Raw genomic sequence first — 15,788 nt, forward strand, 5'->3', positions numbered from 1 at the left:
CTCAGTCTCCGGAAAACACTATCAGAACAAGTAGTCTCATAAAGTATTTGAGCTTTTTACATCTAAACAAGTCTAGCAGTTAAACTTAAGCAATAGCTTTTTTTAATCTTTGCAGGTTTGAACAGATTTGAGCAGAAAGCATATTTTAGTCAATCAAAATATTCATACTGTGCCTATGTTGCTGGGATTAAACTGTCACAACAAAAGTGATTACCAAAGGAGCATCTCATAGTAATAGAGTGGATAATTAAGCATTGTTTGCTAAGAGAACCTTTCCTATAGTTTTTCCTTCGCCTCCCAGCTACACAGCAGACATTTCTGAAGTGCACTTCCCAAGTGTAGTTAGAGAATAGGAAGGAATGTAAAGTTTTTTTTTTATTTTAAAAACAGCCCTTATTAATTCTTCCTTCCATTGATTCTACTGTAAACTCTAAAAAGCCTTTGTTTTAAAAAAAATTCTCATACATTTAGTGGGTGAAATGTTCCCACAAAAAAAAAAAAGCGGCGAAAAGGGCAACCAGTTACTGTTCTTTCCCTGGAGTTGTGATAGTCTGGTATGATGTCGCTGATTTTATTGCACACTAATTAAATGGTTAACTGTTTCTAAAAACAGATTGTCCATCTGTGCTAACACATCACTCTGCACCCTTACTGACTGGAATAGCTTTTTTACAAGAAACAATGGATTCAAAATTTTACATATACTTGGTTCGGTAAGTGCCTGACTGTTTCTACTGAAGCTTTGCCAGAAAAGAAAAATCTCAATCTGTTGGCTCTATCTAATACATTACAGATATTTACTAGTTAAGTGACTGCGGCAGAACTGAAAACGTAATTCACAATGAATTCCAACCTTAAATCTCCAAACCGAAGGCCTCGCAACTATTCACTTGGCTGAGCTAAACTGGTTTCACATACTGTATCTGAAAAGTCCGCTCCTGTTCAACTGACCAGTGAGAAAGGACTGGACTTTTTTGAAAAGGGTACTGGCGCAACACAGCTTGTTACGTGTGCGTGTGTGTGTGTGTGTGTTTGCGCATCTCACCTCTCACTGGTATACACACACACATGAGTATATATATATTTTTTTTCTTTTTAAAATAACAATTGGTCTATCATCCAATTTTACCTTATACAGAGAGTACTGGCTAATTCAGCTTCAAGGAATCTCCCATTATTCCCCTTTGGGTTTTCTCAGTCAGCTAGTTTGTGCAACAGTGCAGAGGCACACTGGAAAAGTGTGTGTCCATTCATTGTGATTACACAGACAGAAGCAAGCGTATGTTGTCCGCTTAAGGGAGTAAGGGGGAAAGACAAGGGAGAGGGAAGGAGCAGGGACAGGATTGGTTTACATGGGTAAAAGGTTCAGTTAGGGTTTTTATTTTATTTTTTTTTTTCAGCTATGCCATGGAGTCATAGCATGGAGTCTAATAGAAACCGACAGGACAGAAGACAGGACTATCAGATGAACACACACAATGACTAGAAATATCTAGACAGTGAAAAGACTTTTAGCTTTGAGAAACCATCCCAAGAAATTAAATCCTGTATTACCAAGTGCAAAAACCAAATGAAAAAAAAAAACTCCAAACATTAAAACACAGTGTATAAAATGGTGTGAGAAATTTAAGTCACCATACAGCATTTTAGTCAATAAAAAGCTGTGTTTGTGTCCTTGTTGTATGGATAGTGGCCCATCATTTCAATTTCACCCTAGATTTCTTGCGAGAAGTGATTCGAGGGTAAAAGGACCCAGTTTCTGTTTCACTGATTTCAGTAACTTGATTCATTTGGGCCTGAGTGTCTATCATATGATGTGTGTCCTTTTGCTTATTCCTCATTGGTTGTGTTATCCTCCAATGTTGTTATGCCTCCAAAGTCCAGTCCCGTCGAATTCTGTGTTGCTGACACTGTAAGTACTGTATGTAAGAGAATTAATACAAGAACGCACAGTTTGAGTCTGCTGTTGCACAGTCTTGATGCTGATGAAACTGTGAGCGATGTCCTGTGACACGAGTCACTTGTTTTTATAGTCCCTTTGGATTGGTTATCTGGTAATAGTTCCCATCTGACATCACAGCATTCTGGTTCTGCATTGACTGGATAGTTTTCGTAGAGCCCTGCAGGAGAAATTAAACACAGAATGAATCATGAGCAAAGACTCACTGGCAGGTAGGCATGGCAGACCTCAGGATTGTCATGCCTCAAGCGTATAACAGATAGAAAATTGGCCATGAGATCCTTTCGAGCTTGTTTTCAAGAATCATTAGGCCTAAACAAGATCCACAGGGTGGTCAGGGATAGAGAACACTCACTGGTTATATACAATGCGAAGCAGTAAACACAAATGCAAATTATCATTGGATCAGTTTGAATGTACCCCCAACATTTTGGTTAACCTGTTTCTATGATTCATTTCTGTCCTGGCAGCCATCCTGAAATGCCACGTTCCAGTCTAAAGCGGCTTGGCCCAGTGGAAAGAGCAAAGTCCTGTGAGTCAGAGGACCTGGGTTCTAATCCTGGATCTGCCACTTACCTGCTGTTGAAATGGGTAAATCATTGAACTTCTCTGGGCATCAATCAGTTCCCTCAACTGCCAAATGGGGATCAATATCTGCCCTCCCTCCTATTTGGACAGAGAGTCCCATGTGGGACCCAATTATTTTGTATATACCCCAAGTGCTTAGTATAGTATAAGTAGTAAGCAAATACCACAATTTTTATTATAAATGATATAGAAATGAATGATTTTCATGCATTTTCTTATGTTTACTTCACCTAATGTTTTAATTGGGACAGCCTTTTAATGTACAGTAGTAAATCATTTGGTTAAAGGTGTTCAACATATCAATCACTCGAGAAGATTATGTCAGTAACTGCTAAACTCATCTTTATAATCTGCTGTCAGTAACATTTCACTTTCATTCACATCACTCTTTCTGTTAAGCTGGATGCCTGCCTTGATTCCCACCCCATCATACACTTATTCTGATATTCACCTTCCAACTGGAACTAGTGTTTGCAGTTTTAGTTTCCTTATGGGTATCAACATAGCCAGCTACAACAATTTGACCCAGGTCAGTGGATTTTTAAAATAAAGCATAGTTTATGGTGGCACTTATTCTTCCAAACATTCACATTTCCCTTAACGTTTCTAAATCAACATGTTGTTTTCCATGCTATCTACCAGATTCAACTAACACCCACTATTTCTCTTTACTGTTGGTGGAAGTTCTTATTTTCAATAGTTTAAAATTAACTTGCAAATGTGAGAAGCAGCATGGCTCAGTGGAAAGAGCACGGACTTTGGAGTCAGAAGTCATGGATTCAAATCCTGGCTCTGCCAGTTGCCAGCTGTGTGACTTCGGGCACATCACATCTTCTCTGGGCCTCAGTTACCTCATCTGTAAAATGGGGATTAAGACTGTGAGCCCCCTGTGGGACAACCTGATTACCTTGTAACCTCCCCAGTGCTTAGAACAGTGCTTTGCACATAGTAAGTGCTTACTGATTATCATTATTATTATTATTATTGTTATATTTAACAATAAACAGAGTTCCCTTCAACCCAGACTCAATATTTGATACAAATGTTGATGAGTTAGCATTACATTTGTCTGTTGGTATTCCCTTGTATCCTGTGGACAGGGAACGTATCTACCAAATCTGTTGTATTGTACTCTCCCAAGAGTTTAGCACAGTGATTTGTACACAGTACTCAGTAAGTACAATTGACAATGATAATGTAGAGTTGTACAACCATCTCAGCATACTTAACACATTCCCAAAGTTTTCAGGGGCGTGAGCCTCATGTGGAAATAGGACTCGGTCCCACCTGATTACCTAGCATCTACCCCAGAGCTTAGAACAGTGCTTGTTAACAGTTGCACTGTTCTAAGCACTGGGGAGGTTACAAGGTGATCAGGTTGTCCCACGGAGGGCTCACAGTCTTAATCCCCATTTTACAGATGAGGTAATTGAGGCACAGAGAAGTTAAGTGACTTGCCCGGGAATTGGGGAAAATGGGATAGGAAAGAAGGGTCACCTATTGGTATTTTTAGCCAACCTCAGGTAGATTTCTCAAGGTCAGGCATATTTAAGTAGGAAAAATATGAAAGGAAACACATTCAGACAATGTGTGGAATTAGCTTGATTCTCAGGATATTTTAATAATCAATGTACTATTTTGCTTTAGTGAGAAATGGTAGACACCATAAGCGGTATTTGATCCAACTGGGAAAAAAACCACCCACAACTACAGTGCAAATAGAAGTAGCTGTCATGGAATATATCAGTGATCACTCAGTGTAGCACTCTGGTATAATAATAATAATGATGGCATTATTATTGCCAGGCACTGTACTAAGCGCTGGGGTTGATAAAGGCAAATCGGGTTGGACACAGTCCCTCTCCCATGTGGGCTTACAGTCTCAATCCCCATTTTCCAGATGAGGGAACTGAGGCCCAGAGGAGTGAAGTGACTTGCCCAAGGTGTCACAGCAGACAAGTGGACTTAGTACACTGCTCTGCACACAGTAAACACTCAATAAATACGATTGAATGAATGAATGAAAGTGGACGAGCCGGGATTAGACAGAACACATTCGCGGGAGCGCAGGGACACCTACCTTCTGCGTCCACCCCCTCTGACTCACTCAGTGGTAAGTACAAACTAAAGGAATGAATGACACATTCCCCCTTCCCACAAGACTTTTACACTCAAATGGTGAAGAACATAAAGATATTTATTAACTAGAGTGGTCAAAATAAATGAATGCCTGGCTGGAGGGATGATATGGATCAAGGTAAGGGGAAATGAATGGGGCATAGCCTGTTAAAGGAAGTGCGAGTTTAGGAGGGCTTTAAATGGGAGAGCTATGGTCTTCTTGTCTGATGCTGGGGAGAACAAATTCTAAGTCAGGAACAATGTGAGCAAAGAGTGGAAATAGGAGAGTCAAGAGAGCGATACAGATAGAAAATTGGTTTGGGTGAAATGAACACAGAAGATGAGAATTTCTACTGCAAAGACAATATAACAAAAACTAACAAATCCAAGCCACAGACACATAATAACATCAGGACCAATCAAGGCCAAAAACAACGTAAAAAAAAGCATTGTTTAAGGTCTTCTGTAGGTAGGCCACTTTATTAGGCACTGGGAACCTATGACAGGTAAAAGACAGTTTGGGTCCTTGAAGAGAATAGTATACTCACAGTATGCTTAAAGCTGGACATAATCCTACTTGGAATGTAAAATATAGACCTAATAAAAATACTAGGAAGCACACAGGAGACTACCATTATGCAAAGTGACAGTAATCCAACTTATTCCTTATACAAAATACAGAAGTATGAACTGGACATTTGAAACAACATGATACTGAGCAGAGAATTTCCTTAAGAAACATTACGGTAACTGAAATTGACTAGTATTTTAGTAGTAGGGCAGGGATTGCCTGCAGCCATTTGAGAATATAGTCTAAACAGAAACTTTAAACCACAGACCTAAACTCCACTCAACATTTTATTTTTACCCAGAAAGGTTATATGTGTTTGTTTTTAGATTATGAAAAATACATTGTAAAAAGGAGAAAGCCACCTATCAGATAATCTTAATTCACTTTTCTACTCAACAGTCCCCTAACTGGACCATAAGTGAATTCCTATCAAACATTATTAGCTTTTAAAAAATGAATATTGAGAACTTTTTTTTAATTTTGTATCCTTTTTCTTGGAAAATTATCAACACTTGCTTACATATTTGAGAAAATATAGTGAATGGCAGGCTGATCAAAAATAATTTGGAAATGAAGACATGAGATTAGTCAGAGCAAATAGAAGCAATACATCCTGAAAATGAAAATCTATACCAAGAGATGAGACTTTCTAGTATGTAAACAACTCAAAGTTCAAAAAGAGAAAACATGGTTGAAACGTATAGTTGTGTGGAAACAATAATCAAAACCTTAGAAATCTGAACAAAGGAAAATGATGGTAAAGACCTAGATGAAACGAAAAAGTTGTAAAACGGAAACATTTTGACCATCTCCGGATCGTACACCTGGGGTCATTCAGAGGTATCCCAAAAGCATCCTAGTGATCGTCTTTGTATGGATGTGGGACTTTGAAGACACTGCACCTTTTCAACACTGAAAGGCCTCAACACAGTCAGAAAACTGACAAAATCTCTTTTTACAGAGGCAAAGAGGAGATTTATCAAGCTAAAGAAAAGCCTCATTAGGAATTTTGACAGTGACATTTCTTTAGAATTAGCAGCACATTTCAAACTGTGCAAAATTACAGGTTCCTATCCTACCAACAAAATGATTAACTCTGACCCGACTCTGGTGGTACAGTAAATTAACGGATAAATAGATAGACAATAGGTAGAGCCCACGTCTGTTTCCAAAGATGACTCCATTGATGGGGAAAAATATCAAGAATTGTGCCAAGAACTGGGATGGATACAAGACAGTCCCTTCAGACAGAGCTCCTGTCTCACACGGTGTAAGAGATTGGGTGTAGCATTCATTCATTCATTCAATCGTATTTATTGAGCACTTACTGTGTGCAAAGCACTGTACTAAGCGCTTGGGAAGTACAAGTTGGCAACATATAGAGACGGTCCCTACCCAACAGCGGGCTCACAGTCTATTTTATCCCCATTTACAGATGAGTTAATGGAAGCACAAAGAAGGTAAGTGCCCAAGATCACCCAGTAAATCAGTGGCAGAGCTGAAATCAAAATCCAGTTTACCAGATTCCCCATGTTCTTTCCCCCTAGGCCACACTGTTGACCATTACACAGTTTCAAAAGTTGATCATTTATTCCCTGCTTTTGGTTTCAGTGATGTAAATCAGAGATGATTCTAGAGCATCATGATTCCTGTGGGAATTTTTTTGTCAAACAGGGAGATATTTGGTAAATTGGGGGCAGAGATATAGTGGCATTGTCGTGGAATGAGAAGTGGGCTGTGATCATTTATAATCTGTAATGTCTGCTGTTTATGCTACGTCCATGATCTCGGCTAAAGTGAAGCTGCAATTTTTTTTCCATTTTGCTTTCCTTTTTATGCATAGCACAATAAATTTAATTGCGGTTATGCATATAGTCCTTGAAAGGATTATGGAATCCCTTTTTAAAAAGACAGTTCTTGGCAGGGTCAGATAACATCCTCAGAGCAGCTCGGGAAAATTTTCTAGACATCATAATAATGGTAATGTTTATCAAGCACTTAGTATGTTTGAAGCACTGGACTAAGCAAAGGGATAGTTTCCCCCCGCTCTGCCCTCTCCAATTTCTATCCTTTCTAAGGTTACCTATTTCAGGGAGCCATTTATAACCCTCATCTGCTGGTATAAAATCCCTTTAGTTGTCAATCTACCCATCTCCTTCACTTACAGTTTAAATTGTGAGCTCTCTCTGAGGGGCCAGGGCCTGTATAGTTCCCACTAGTTTCTTCTTTCCCAGTGCTTAGCACAGTGCTCTGCCCATAGTAAGTGCTCTAACAATACCATTGATGAATTGATTGATTAATTGATTATTCAAGCTGCCTTATGCAGCATGGCTTAAGGATTTCACAGTAAATTTGGAAGTTCATTTCAGAATGCAATTCAGTTGGTCAGGTAACTATTAACTAGTTAGACTAAGCATAGCATTGAAAATGTCTGATTCACTCATATAGCAACTATTTTACGAGGCAGAAAGATATGGAGGTGAGCATGAATGAATTTTCATTGATTAACACAGTCTGATGAAGGCCAAAGTTATATGCCAGCTTGCACCTGTCAAACCACATAGTCAAGATTCTTCATTGACAATACATAACTGCAAACCATCACTTAATCCTGCCACCTAAGCAACATACTGCACAGCAATGCAAGATACACCAAGATTGAAGTCAGACTGAGGAGGCTTCTATGTTCTTTGAGAGACTAACAGAATGAAGTGCTAGCTTGCCATCCACACAAAGACCAAACTGAAACTCCATAGCATTTATGGAATGTGTACTATATATAGGCATTTGGGAATATTCAATTCAGTAAAAGACATGGCCCATTCCTTGAGCAGCTTACATTCTAGTGGGTAGGACAAGCAGTTACAACTGTCAAAAAAGCAGAAATACATATACAAATGATAAAAACAAAAGTTAGCAATTAAATAAATAAATAGCTAGCAGATGCACAGCATAGCCTAAAGGATAGAGTGTGGGGCTGGGACTCAGAAGAACCTGGGTTCTAATCCCAGTTTTGCCATTTGTCTGCTGTGTGACCTTAGGCAAGTCACTTTACTTCTCTGCACTTCAGTTCTCTCAACTGTAAAATGGGGATTAAGCCAGCGAGCCCCATGTGGGACAGGGAGTGTGTCCAACCTGATTAGCTTGTATCTACCCCAGCACTTAGCACTTAGTGCTTGACACATAGTAAGTGTGTAACAAATACCATCATCATCATTGTCATCATCATCATCATCTTATTATGCATGAGTGCTAAGAAAGCTGTTAGGATGATATGCTTTGGATAATGAGGTAAACCTCATTGAGCTAATGAGATAATTAGTCTAACAGGGTGTCTTAGAATTGGATTTAGGAGGATCGTGAAGGTGGGGAGGCTGTTGTATATTTTTGAGGAAGGAAGCATTTCCATAAATGGGGAAATGCAGGTTAGAAATGGGAGAGTTGCCTGTGAAGTACAATTAGGTTAGCTTGGAAGGAGCAAACAGTGTGAGATGAGGTATAGTGGAAGAACAAAGTAGCTAGGGAGGAATGAGATAGTTGGGGAAGAATCTTAAAATCTATGTTAAAGATAAAGCTTAAGTCTAAAGTTAACATCAAATCAATCAATCAATTAACAACTAAGTCAGTGCAGAGCACTGATAGAATTAGCAGTCACTGTTGCCTGCCTATAATGAGCTTACAGCCTAGAGAATGCCAAGATAGGATCACAAACTATGAAGGTCTGAATCTATCAATCGATCCACAGTATTTATTGAGCACTTTTTTGTGCCAAGCACTTTACTGGGAAAGTGAAATACAATAGAGTTAGCAAATACTACCCCTGCATTCAAGGAGCTTACAGTCTAAGAGGGGAATCATTTTCAGTCTACCAACATCAAAATGCACACACTAAGAGCTCAACAAATATGACTGAATGAATGAATGATGCTTGTCTCACCACACCTTCAGCTGCGTAAGATGTGTAAGAAGAATTGCTGGAAACGGCACTGCTAAATGATTGCTCTGTTGTGAGTTAAAATGGGCATAACTTTAAACAGGATTCTCTGAAGAATCATTAAAAAGTACAATAAAGGAAAGCATCAAACTATGTGGCATAACTAAGGATATCTGGGAAGCAGAGTGGTCAGCAGCATGGCTCAGTGGGGAAGCAGCGTGGCTCAGTAGAAAGAGCCCGGGCTTTGGAGTCAGAGGTCAGGGGTTCAAATCCTGGTTCCACTAATTGTCAGCTGTGCGACTTTGGGCAAGTCACTTAACTTCTCTGTGCCTCAGTTACCTCATCTGGAAAATGGGGATTAAGACTGTGAGCCCCCCGTGGGACAACCTTATCACCTTGTAACCTCTCCAGTGCTTAGAACAGTGCTTTGCACATAGTAAGTGCTTAATAAATGCCTTCATTATTATTATGATTATTATCAACTGAAGCAGGTCAGCCTCTCAAAATTAAATGACTGTTTTAGGTCATAAACTTCAAGTAGGAATAATGCCAGTAGGTAGAAACAGAAAGAGCATCAGGCATTGACCCCATTTTAGAGATGAGGAAATTGAGGCATATGGAAGTGACTTACCTAAGGTCACACAACAGGCAAGTGGTAGATCCAGGACTAGAATTTTGGTCTCAGTCCCATACCCTTCCAACTAGGCCAGGTGAATTCCCAGAAAAGTGTCAAAATCCAATTAACCAGATCTATTTTACATACAGTCATTCATGTCAGGAATGAATTTTAGAGTGTGTGATTATGATAAAATGTAGTATAAGGGTAGGAAAATATAATGCTGTAATTTGGTCGTGAATTGGCTAAAATGCAATTCAGCCAGCTCTACATAGGCATGCCTTCCAGCAGAATTTCTCAAGTTCTAGGGTCAGAGACACTGTGTCATTTCACTGGCATAGAATAGGGAACTAATTACAAGTACTTAAAGTTCACTGTTGCTATTTGTTTGCTGGAAGCAAATTGGTTCCCGTTAAAGTCAGATGGATGATTCAGTGTTTATATCACCAAAACACAATGTGGATTATTTTAAAGAGCCCTAAAATTAATATCCGTAGGCAATAATCCCGAAGCACATTCTTTCAAATACTGTATTTACCATCGAAACAATGGTTGACACAATAAAGTGCTTTTGTTTACTGGAAATTTTCAAGAACTTGACTATAGCATTGTAGCAAGCATGATCATATGCAGTTATAAATAAAAGCTTTACACAAATAAAATATATGTAAATAAACCATAAATAATTTTAGATGATAAAGTCAAATTTATTAGGAAGGTAGCTGGCCTTGTGGAAAGAGTATGAGTGCTCTGCATACAGTAAGCGCTCAATAAATATGACAATGAATGAGTAGGGAAGTCAGGAGACCCAATGGGTTTTAATCTCAGCTCTGCCACTGCCAGTGACCCTCTGTGTAAACCGAGGCAAGTCAAATAATATCTCCTAATCTCTCTGTGCCTTGGTTCCCTTTCTTGTAAAATGGGGGTTTTGCTTTGGTACAGAGATTGTCTTTGATCCAACTGTCCTCTATCTATCCTAGTGTCTAGGCCATTGTAAACACTTAAATTGATTCCATAACTGTTACTGGTTTATGGATTGGATGTGGACCATTTTCAAATAATCTGGCTTGGTAGGTCTAGGGTATAAATCCTGGCTCGCCACTAGCCTGATTTGTGACCTTGGGTAAGGTACTAAACTGGGCCTCAGTTTTCTCATCTGTGTAATGGGGATTAAATAACGATTTTCATGTCTCAAAAAGAAGTCCTTGTCTTCCACAGAAACCCTCTCCCCCTCTTTGCCCCCCCCACATTTTTCCATCACTATAGACAAAATCACCATTCTCTTTTTCTCACAAGCCTGTAATCTTGACATTACTCGTGTCTCATCTCATTCATTCAACCAGTATATTCATTCTGTACAACAACTTTAGAATACACTCTTTCTTATCCATCCAAATGGCTACCATGCTGGTCTAAGCACTTAGATCCTAGCTTGACTATTGCCTTGGCTTCCTCTATGACCTCTCTGCCTTCAATCCTTTCCTACTTAAGTCCATACTCTACTTTGATGTCTTCACCATCAGCACTCAATCACTTCTTCCCTTCCTACCTAACTTTGCTGAACTTCTACTACGATCCAGCGTGCACACTTCACTTCCCTAGTTACCAACTACTTACTCACTGTAACTCGATTTCACTATCTCACTGCTGACCCCTTGCTCACATCCTCCCTCTGGCCTGAACTGACAGACCACCACTCTCTCCATCTTTGCCATCTCTGATTAACCTCCCATTTCCCCACCCTATTCAGCCTCTCGTTTGTTTCACCTATTAAAGTTACATAGGTTCCCTGTCTCTCCGAGGTTTTGTGGGATGCTTTCTAGCTTTGAAGAAGAAAAAGACTAATAGCACTTATTAGAGTTTAGTGTCAAAATTAAGATTAGCACCCCAGGTCCTGTGGTAGCTAAATGCAGGGCACTTTGCCAGAAAGTAGGAAGCTCTTAAGCCAATCTTCCAAATTATGAAAAATCAGAAAGTAAGGAGAGATCATAACCAATCATCTTGACTAGAGACTGTATCCCTTAAACACTTTGATACTCCCTTATACATATCTCATCACTTCCCTATCAGTAATTTATTTTAAGATCGGTATCCCTCACTAGACTTGAAGGCAGAGACTCTCTACTGACTCTATTATATTGTTCATTCCCATGCACTTAGAAGCAGTGCTCTTCACCCAGTAACTGCTCAATAAATAGCATTGATTGTACAGTGCTTAAGCACTTAGTACAGTGCTTTGCACAGAGTAAATACCCCATAAATACAACTGAATGAATGAATTAATGATTGGTTGATTAATCAATTAGTAGGGAATATGTCTTTTGCTTCCCTTGTACTTTCTAAAACACTTCGCTCAGCATTTAGAGTCAATAGGGCCTCAGGTAATTCCTTTACTACTACCACTACTTTGAAAAGAAGGGATTCCGAGGAAAGGAGTCTGGGATCCCGAGAGAAGCAATTGCGGCTTAGTGAGAAAGCGCCGGCATGGGACTCGAAAGGACCTGAGTTCTAATCTCTGCTCTACCAATGGCTTGCTTTGTGACATTGAGCAAATAAACTACTTTTCGCCTCTGTGCCTCAGTTTTCTCATCTGTAAAATGGGCATTAAATACATGTTTCCCTCCTACCTAGACTGTGAGCCCCAAACGGGAAAGGGACAGTGTGCGACCTGATCAACTTGTACCTACCTCAGTGCTTAGAATAGTATTTGACACACAGTAAGTGCTTAACAGATACCATAAAAAATTCCTGCACACCTTCATTGTACAAATCCATTGGCATAGAGATCGGCTGTGAAATCCTTCTCTTCCCTCTCTTGCTGCCCAGAATCACCATGTGGCACTTTGACATTTCTCTCAGGAGAGGCTGATGGTTATATTCTATGTAACTCTAGGTACTTCTGCCTGCTAAGTTCAATGCTGGCCAATCTGCCTTGGACTGGAAATTTGGGAGCCAGGTATTGACAGCAATATACACACAGACAAGACTACGGTGGGGCAAACACGTGGCTTGTTTACCTTGATTACAGAGAAAACTACAAGAAGTAATAAGTTTTAAATGCAAGAAATTAAACATGAAAAATACGCAACTGAAGTTAATTTAGGAAATAACTAGAGTCAAGATGAGTGGTTATGATCTCTCCTCACTTTCTGGTTTTTCAGAATTTGGAAGATTGGCTTAAGAGCTTCCTACTAACTAGCAAAGTGTTCTGCATTTAGCTACCACAGGACCTGGGGTGCTAATCTTAATTTCGATACTAAATTCTAATAAGTGCTATTAGTCCTTTTCTTCTTTAAAGCTAGAAAGCATCCTGCAAAACCTCTGAGAGACAGGGACCCTATGCAAATTTCAACCTCTGTATTAAGATCCAGCACTTAGTACAGCATTTCACACAAAGTGCTTAATAAACACTATTACTACTGCAAAACCTACAACTTTTTTATTAGGAACTCCACTTGTGTTACATTTACATTTATTGTTTGTATTAAGAGAAGCAGCCTGGCTCAGTGGAAAGAGCCCGGGCTTGGGAGTCAGAGGTCATGGGTTCTAATCCCGGCTACCCCACATGTCTGCTGTGTGACCTTGGGCAAGTTACTTAACTTCTCTGAGCCTCAGTTACCTCATCTGTAAAATGGGGATTAAGACTGTGAGCCCCATGTGGGACAACATGATCACCTTGTATCCTCCCAGCGCTTAGAACAGTGCTTTGCACACAGTAAGTGCTTAACAAATGCCATTATTATTATTATTATTATTATTTCATATTTGTGAGCTTCCAACAGTGGTGCTTACAACAGTCACTGGAAAATGGTGACACTGTTCATTGTTCATTTCTCTGATGACCGGTGTATTACCCACAGGTTTTTTCCATTTAGTAATGCCTGGTAACTGTACCTCTGCAAGGGAAATACCCTGAAAACAGGAAATTATGTAAATAGGTCTGTGCTGCGGGAGTTCAAACTAAGAGCTGTAATTGAAGAGACACTCAGTCTTGTGAATGCTTTGATCTGTTGCAATGTATTTATAGCATCAACTACATTTCCTGCTTTCTTTGTTATTGAGAAATCCAAAGTTCCTATGCAATCAAGGAATATGTGTGTATATATGTACACATATATGTATGTGTAAATATATATATGTACATATAGTCCTCATAAGTGGAAGTTATTTCAAAAATATCTGAATGCTCAGAACACAGAATAAAATGAGAAAGTTAATGTTTTTAATTTTAACTCATAGGGAAGGTAATTTGCAGCAGTCATACATAAAGAACTTTTTTGTGTATTAATAACTGAAACAAAGAGCTTGAAATCATTTGCATTTTGTTTTAACTAGAACCAAGAAACAATGAGCTTTAGTATTGTTCTGTCTAAGGTAGTGAAGAAAAAGATTCATTTGGGAAAGGCTTAGCATACTGTGGAATTAATCTTCCCCTCAAAGGGCTAGGAAAGAAGCAAAACAGGCAGCCACTAACTTAACAGCCTTGGGCAGCTTGTGAATCACCATCTTAGTACCTTCCCCAACCGTGTACTATTTATTGCATCTCTTCCTCAGTTCTCCCGCACAACCAAACAAGGAGGGAGAGGAAACTAGCGGCGGACATGACCATTCCTGCCGCTGCATCCCCCTCTACATCTACTTCCACATCTGCTTTTCCATCTGATGTACGTGGACAGACATGACAGGCAGTGGAAAAATCAGAGAACAGGAAGTGCGGCCTTGGGCAAGTCCTTTAACTTCTCCATGCCTCAGCCTCTTCATCAATAAAATGGGTTTGATACCTGTTAGACTCATACCTTTTAGACTGTGAGCCCAATGTTGGGTAGGGACTGTCTCTATATGTTTCCAATTTGTACTTCCCAAGCGCTTAGTACAGTGCTCTGCACATAGTAAGCGCTCAATAAATACGATTGATGATTGATGATGCCCTACATGAGAAAGGGACTATGTCCGAACAGATTGCATCACATCTACTCCAGAACTTAGAACAGTGTTTGGCACATAGTAGACTCTTGAAAATAATTTCTATTTTCATTATCATTAATGTTATCATTATCATTATGATGATTACTACTACTGCTACTACTACCTGGTCCTTAAGCCAAACTATATCCCAAACGTTTCTTACACAAATGAACTAATGAACTAATGAATGTAGACACGATAGTTAAAAGTTATTCAAGGATAGAATTGGAGAATTACAGGCAAATTGACAGTTTTGATGTTCACTGGATGCATTTCATATTTCTTGGCTTCTTGGAATGATTCATTTTTAAATACCAAGGCATATACTTTCAATACTTTGTTTACCTACCACCCATTCTATAGATTTGTTTTAATCTTGAAAATTCCTATCAGGAGTGTCTTTACATTATGAAAGTAAAAATAATAAAAAAAAAATGAACCAGCAATCTACTGAATACCTGGACTCCAAGAAGTCTCTCCACTTTGTATATAACTTAAACTTTTGAGAAATCATGAATAATATCATTGATGTGCAAACCTCATTGTCATGCTACTGGTAAATTGGGCCCAGAAGATTGAATTGAACTATTTCAAAGTCTACTGGTCCAAATGAAAAAAGCATGCTTTGTTTCTGTGGCCTCCAAAAACATCATGTAAGATGGGAGATACTGTTAAAATATCAAAATAATAAAATTGAATGAATGTTTTATTCATTGCTTTTCTTCTGAGGCTAGCAATGTTCTGGACATTTGGGCCTGAGATGAAAGAAGATGTATATAAGTTAAGAATTTCTAGACTTACTTCGTAAAAATTAAGATCTATTTATTTGATTGGATTTAGTACATACTGAAGTTTGGGCAGGAAGTTTGATTACTTGATCTTACCCAGATGCCTTTCTCAGGTATTGTCAGCAATATAGAATTACAGTTCTGCTTGACTGCATTCTTAGGATTGTTTAGATTTTAAAAATAATCACCTACTAGTCCACAGAGTCCGTAAATACAGTTACCTGAGCTGTGAGGTAGGTGTCATAGGC

The 15,788-nt window shown here is 39.0% G+C and overlaps 1 protein-coding gene across 1 annotated transcript in view; it reads right to left on the minus strand.

Moving 5' to 3' along the window:
- Positions 1–1,367: 1,367 nt before the first annotated feature.
- FAM155A (family with sequence similarity 155 member A) overlaps positions 1,368–15,788 on the minus strand; it is a 431,009-nt gene continuing 416,588 nt past the window's right edge. The window contains exon 3 of the mRNA XM_038759819.1: positions 1,368–2,120. Within this exon, the coding sequence (XP_038615747.1) occupies positions 1,831–2,120 (290 nt within the window). The 3' untranslated portion in view covers positions 1,368–1,830. The remainder of the gene's footprint in view (positions 2,121–15,788) is intronic.

Source organism: Tachyglossus aculeatus, chromosome 17 (genome assembly GCF_015852505.1).
Source record: "Tachyglossus aculeatus isolate mTacAcu1 chromosome 17, mTacAcu1.pri, whole genome shotgun sequence".
NCBI lineage: Eukaryota > Metazoa > Chordata > Mammalia > Monotremata > Tachyglossidae > Tachyglossus > Tachyglossus aculeatus.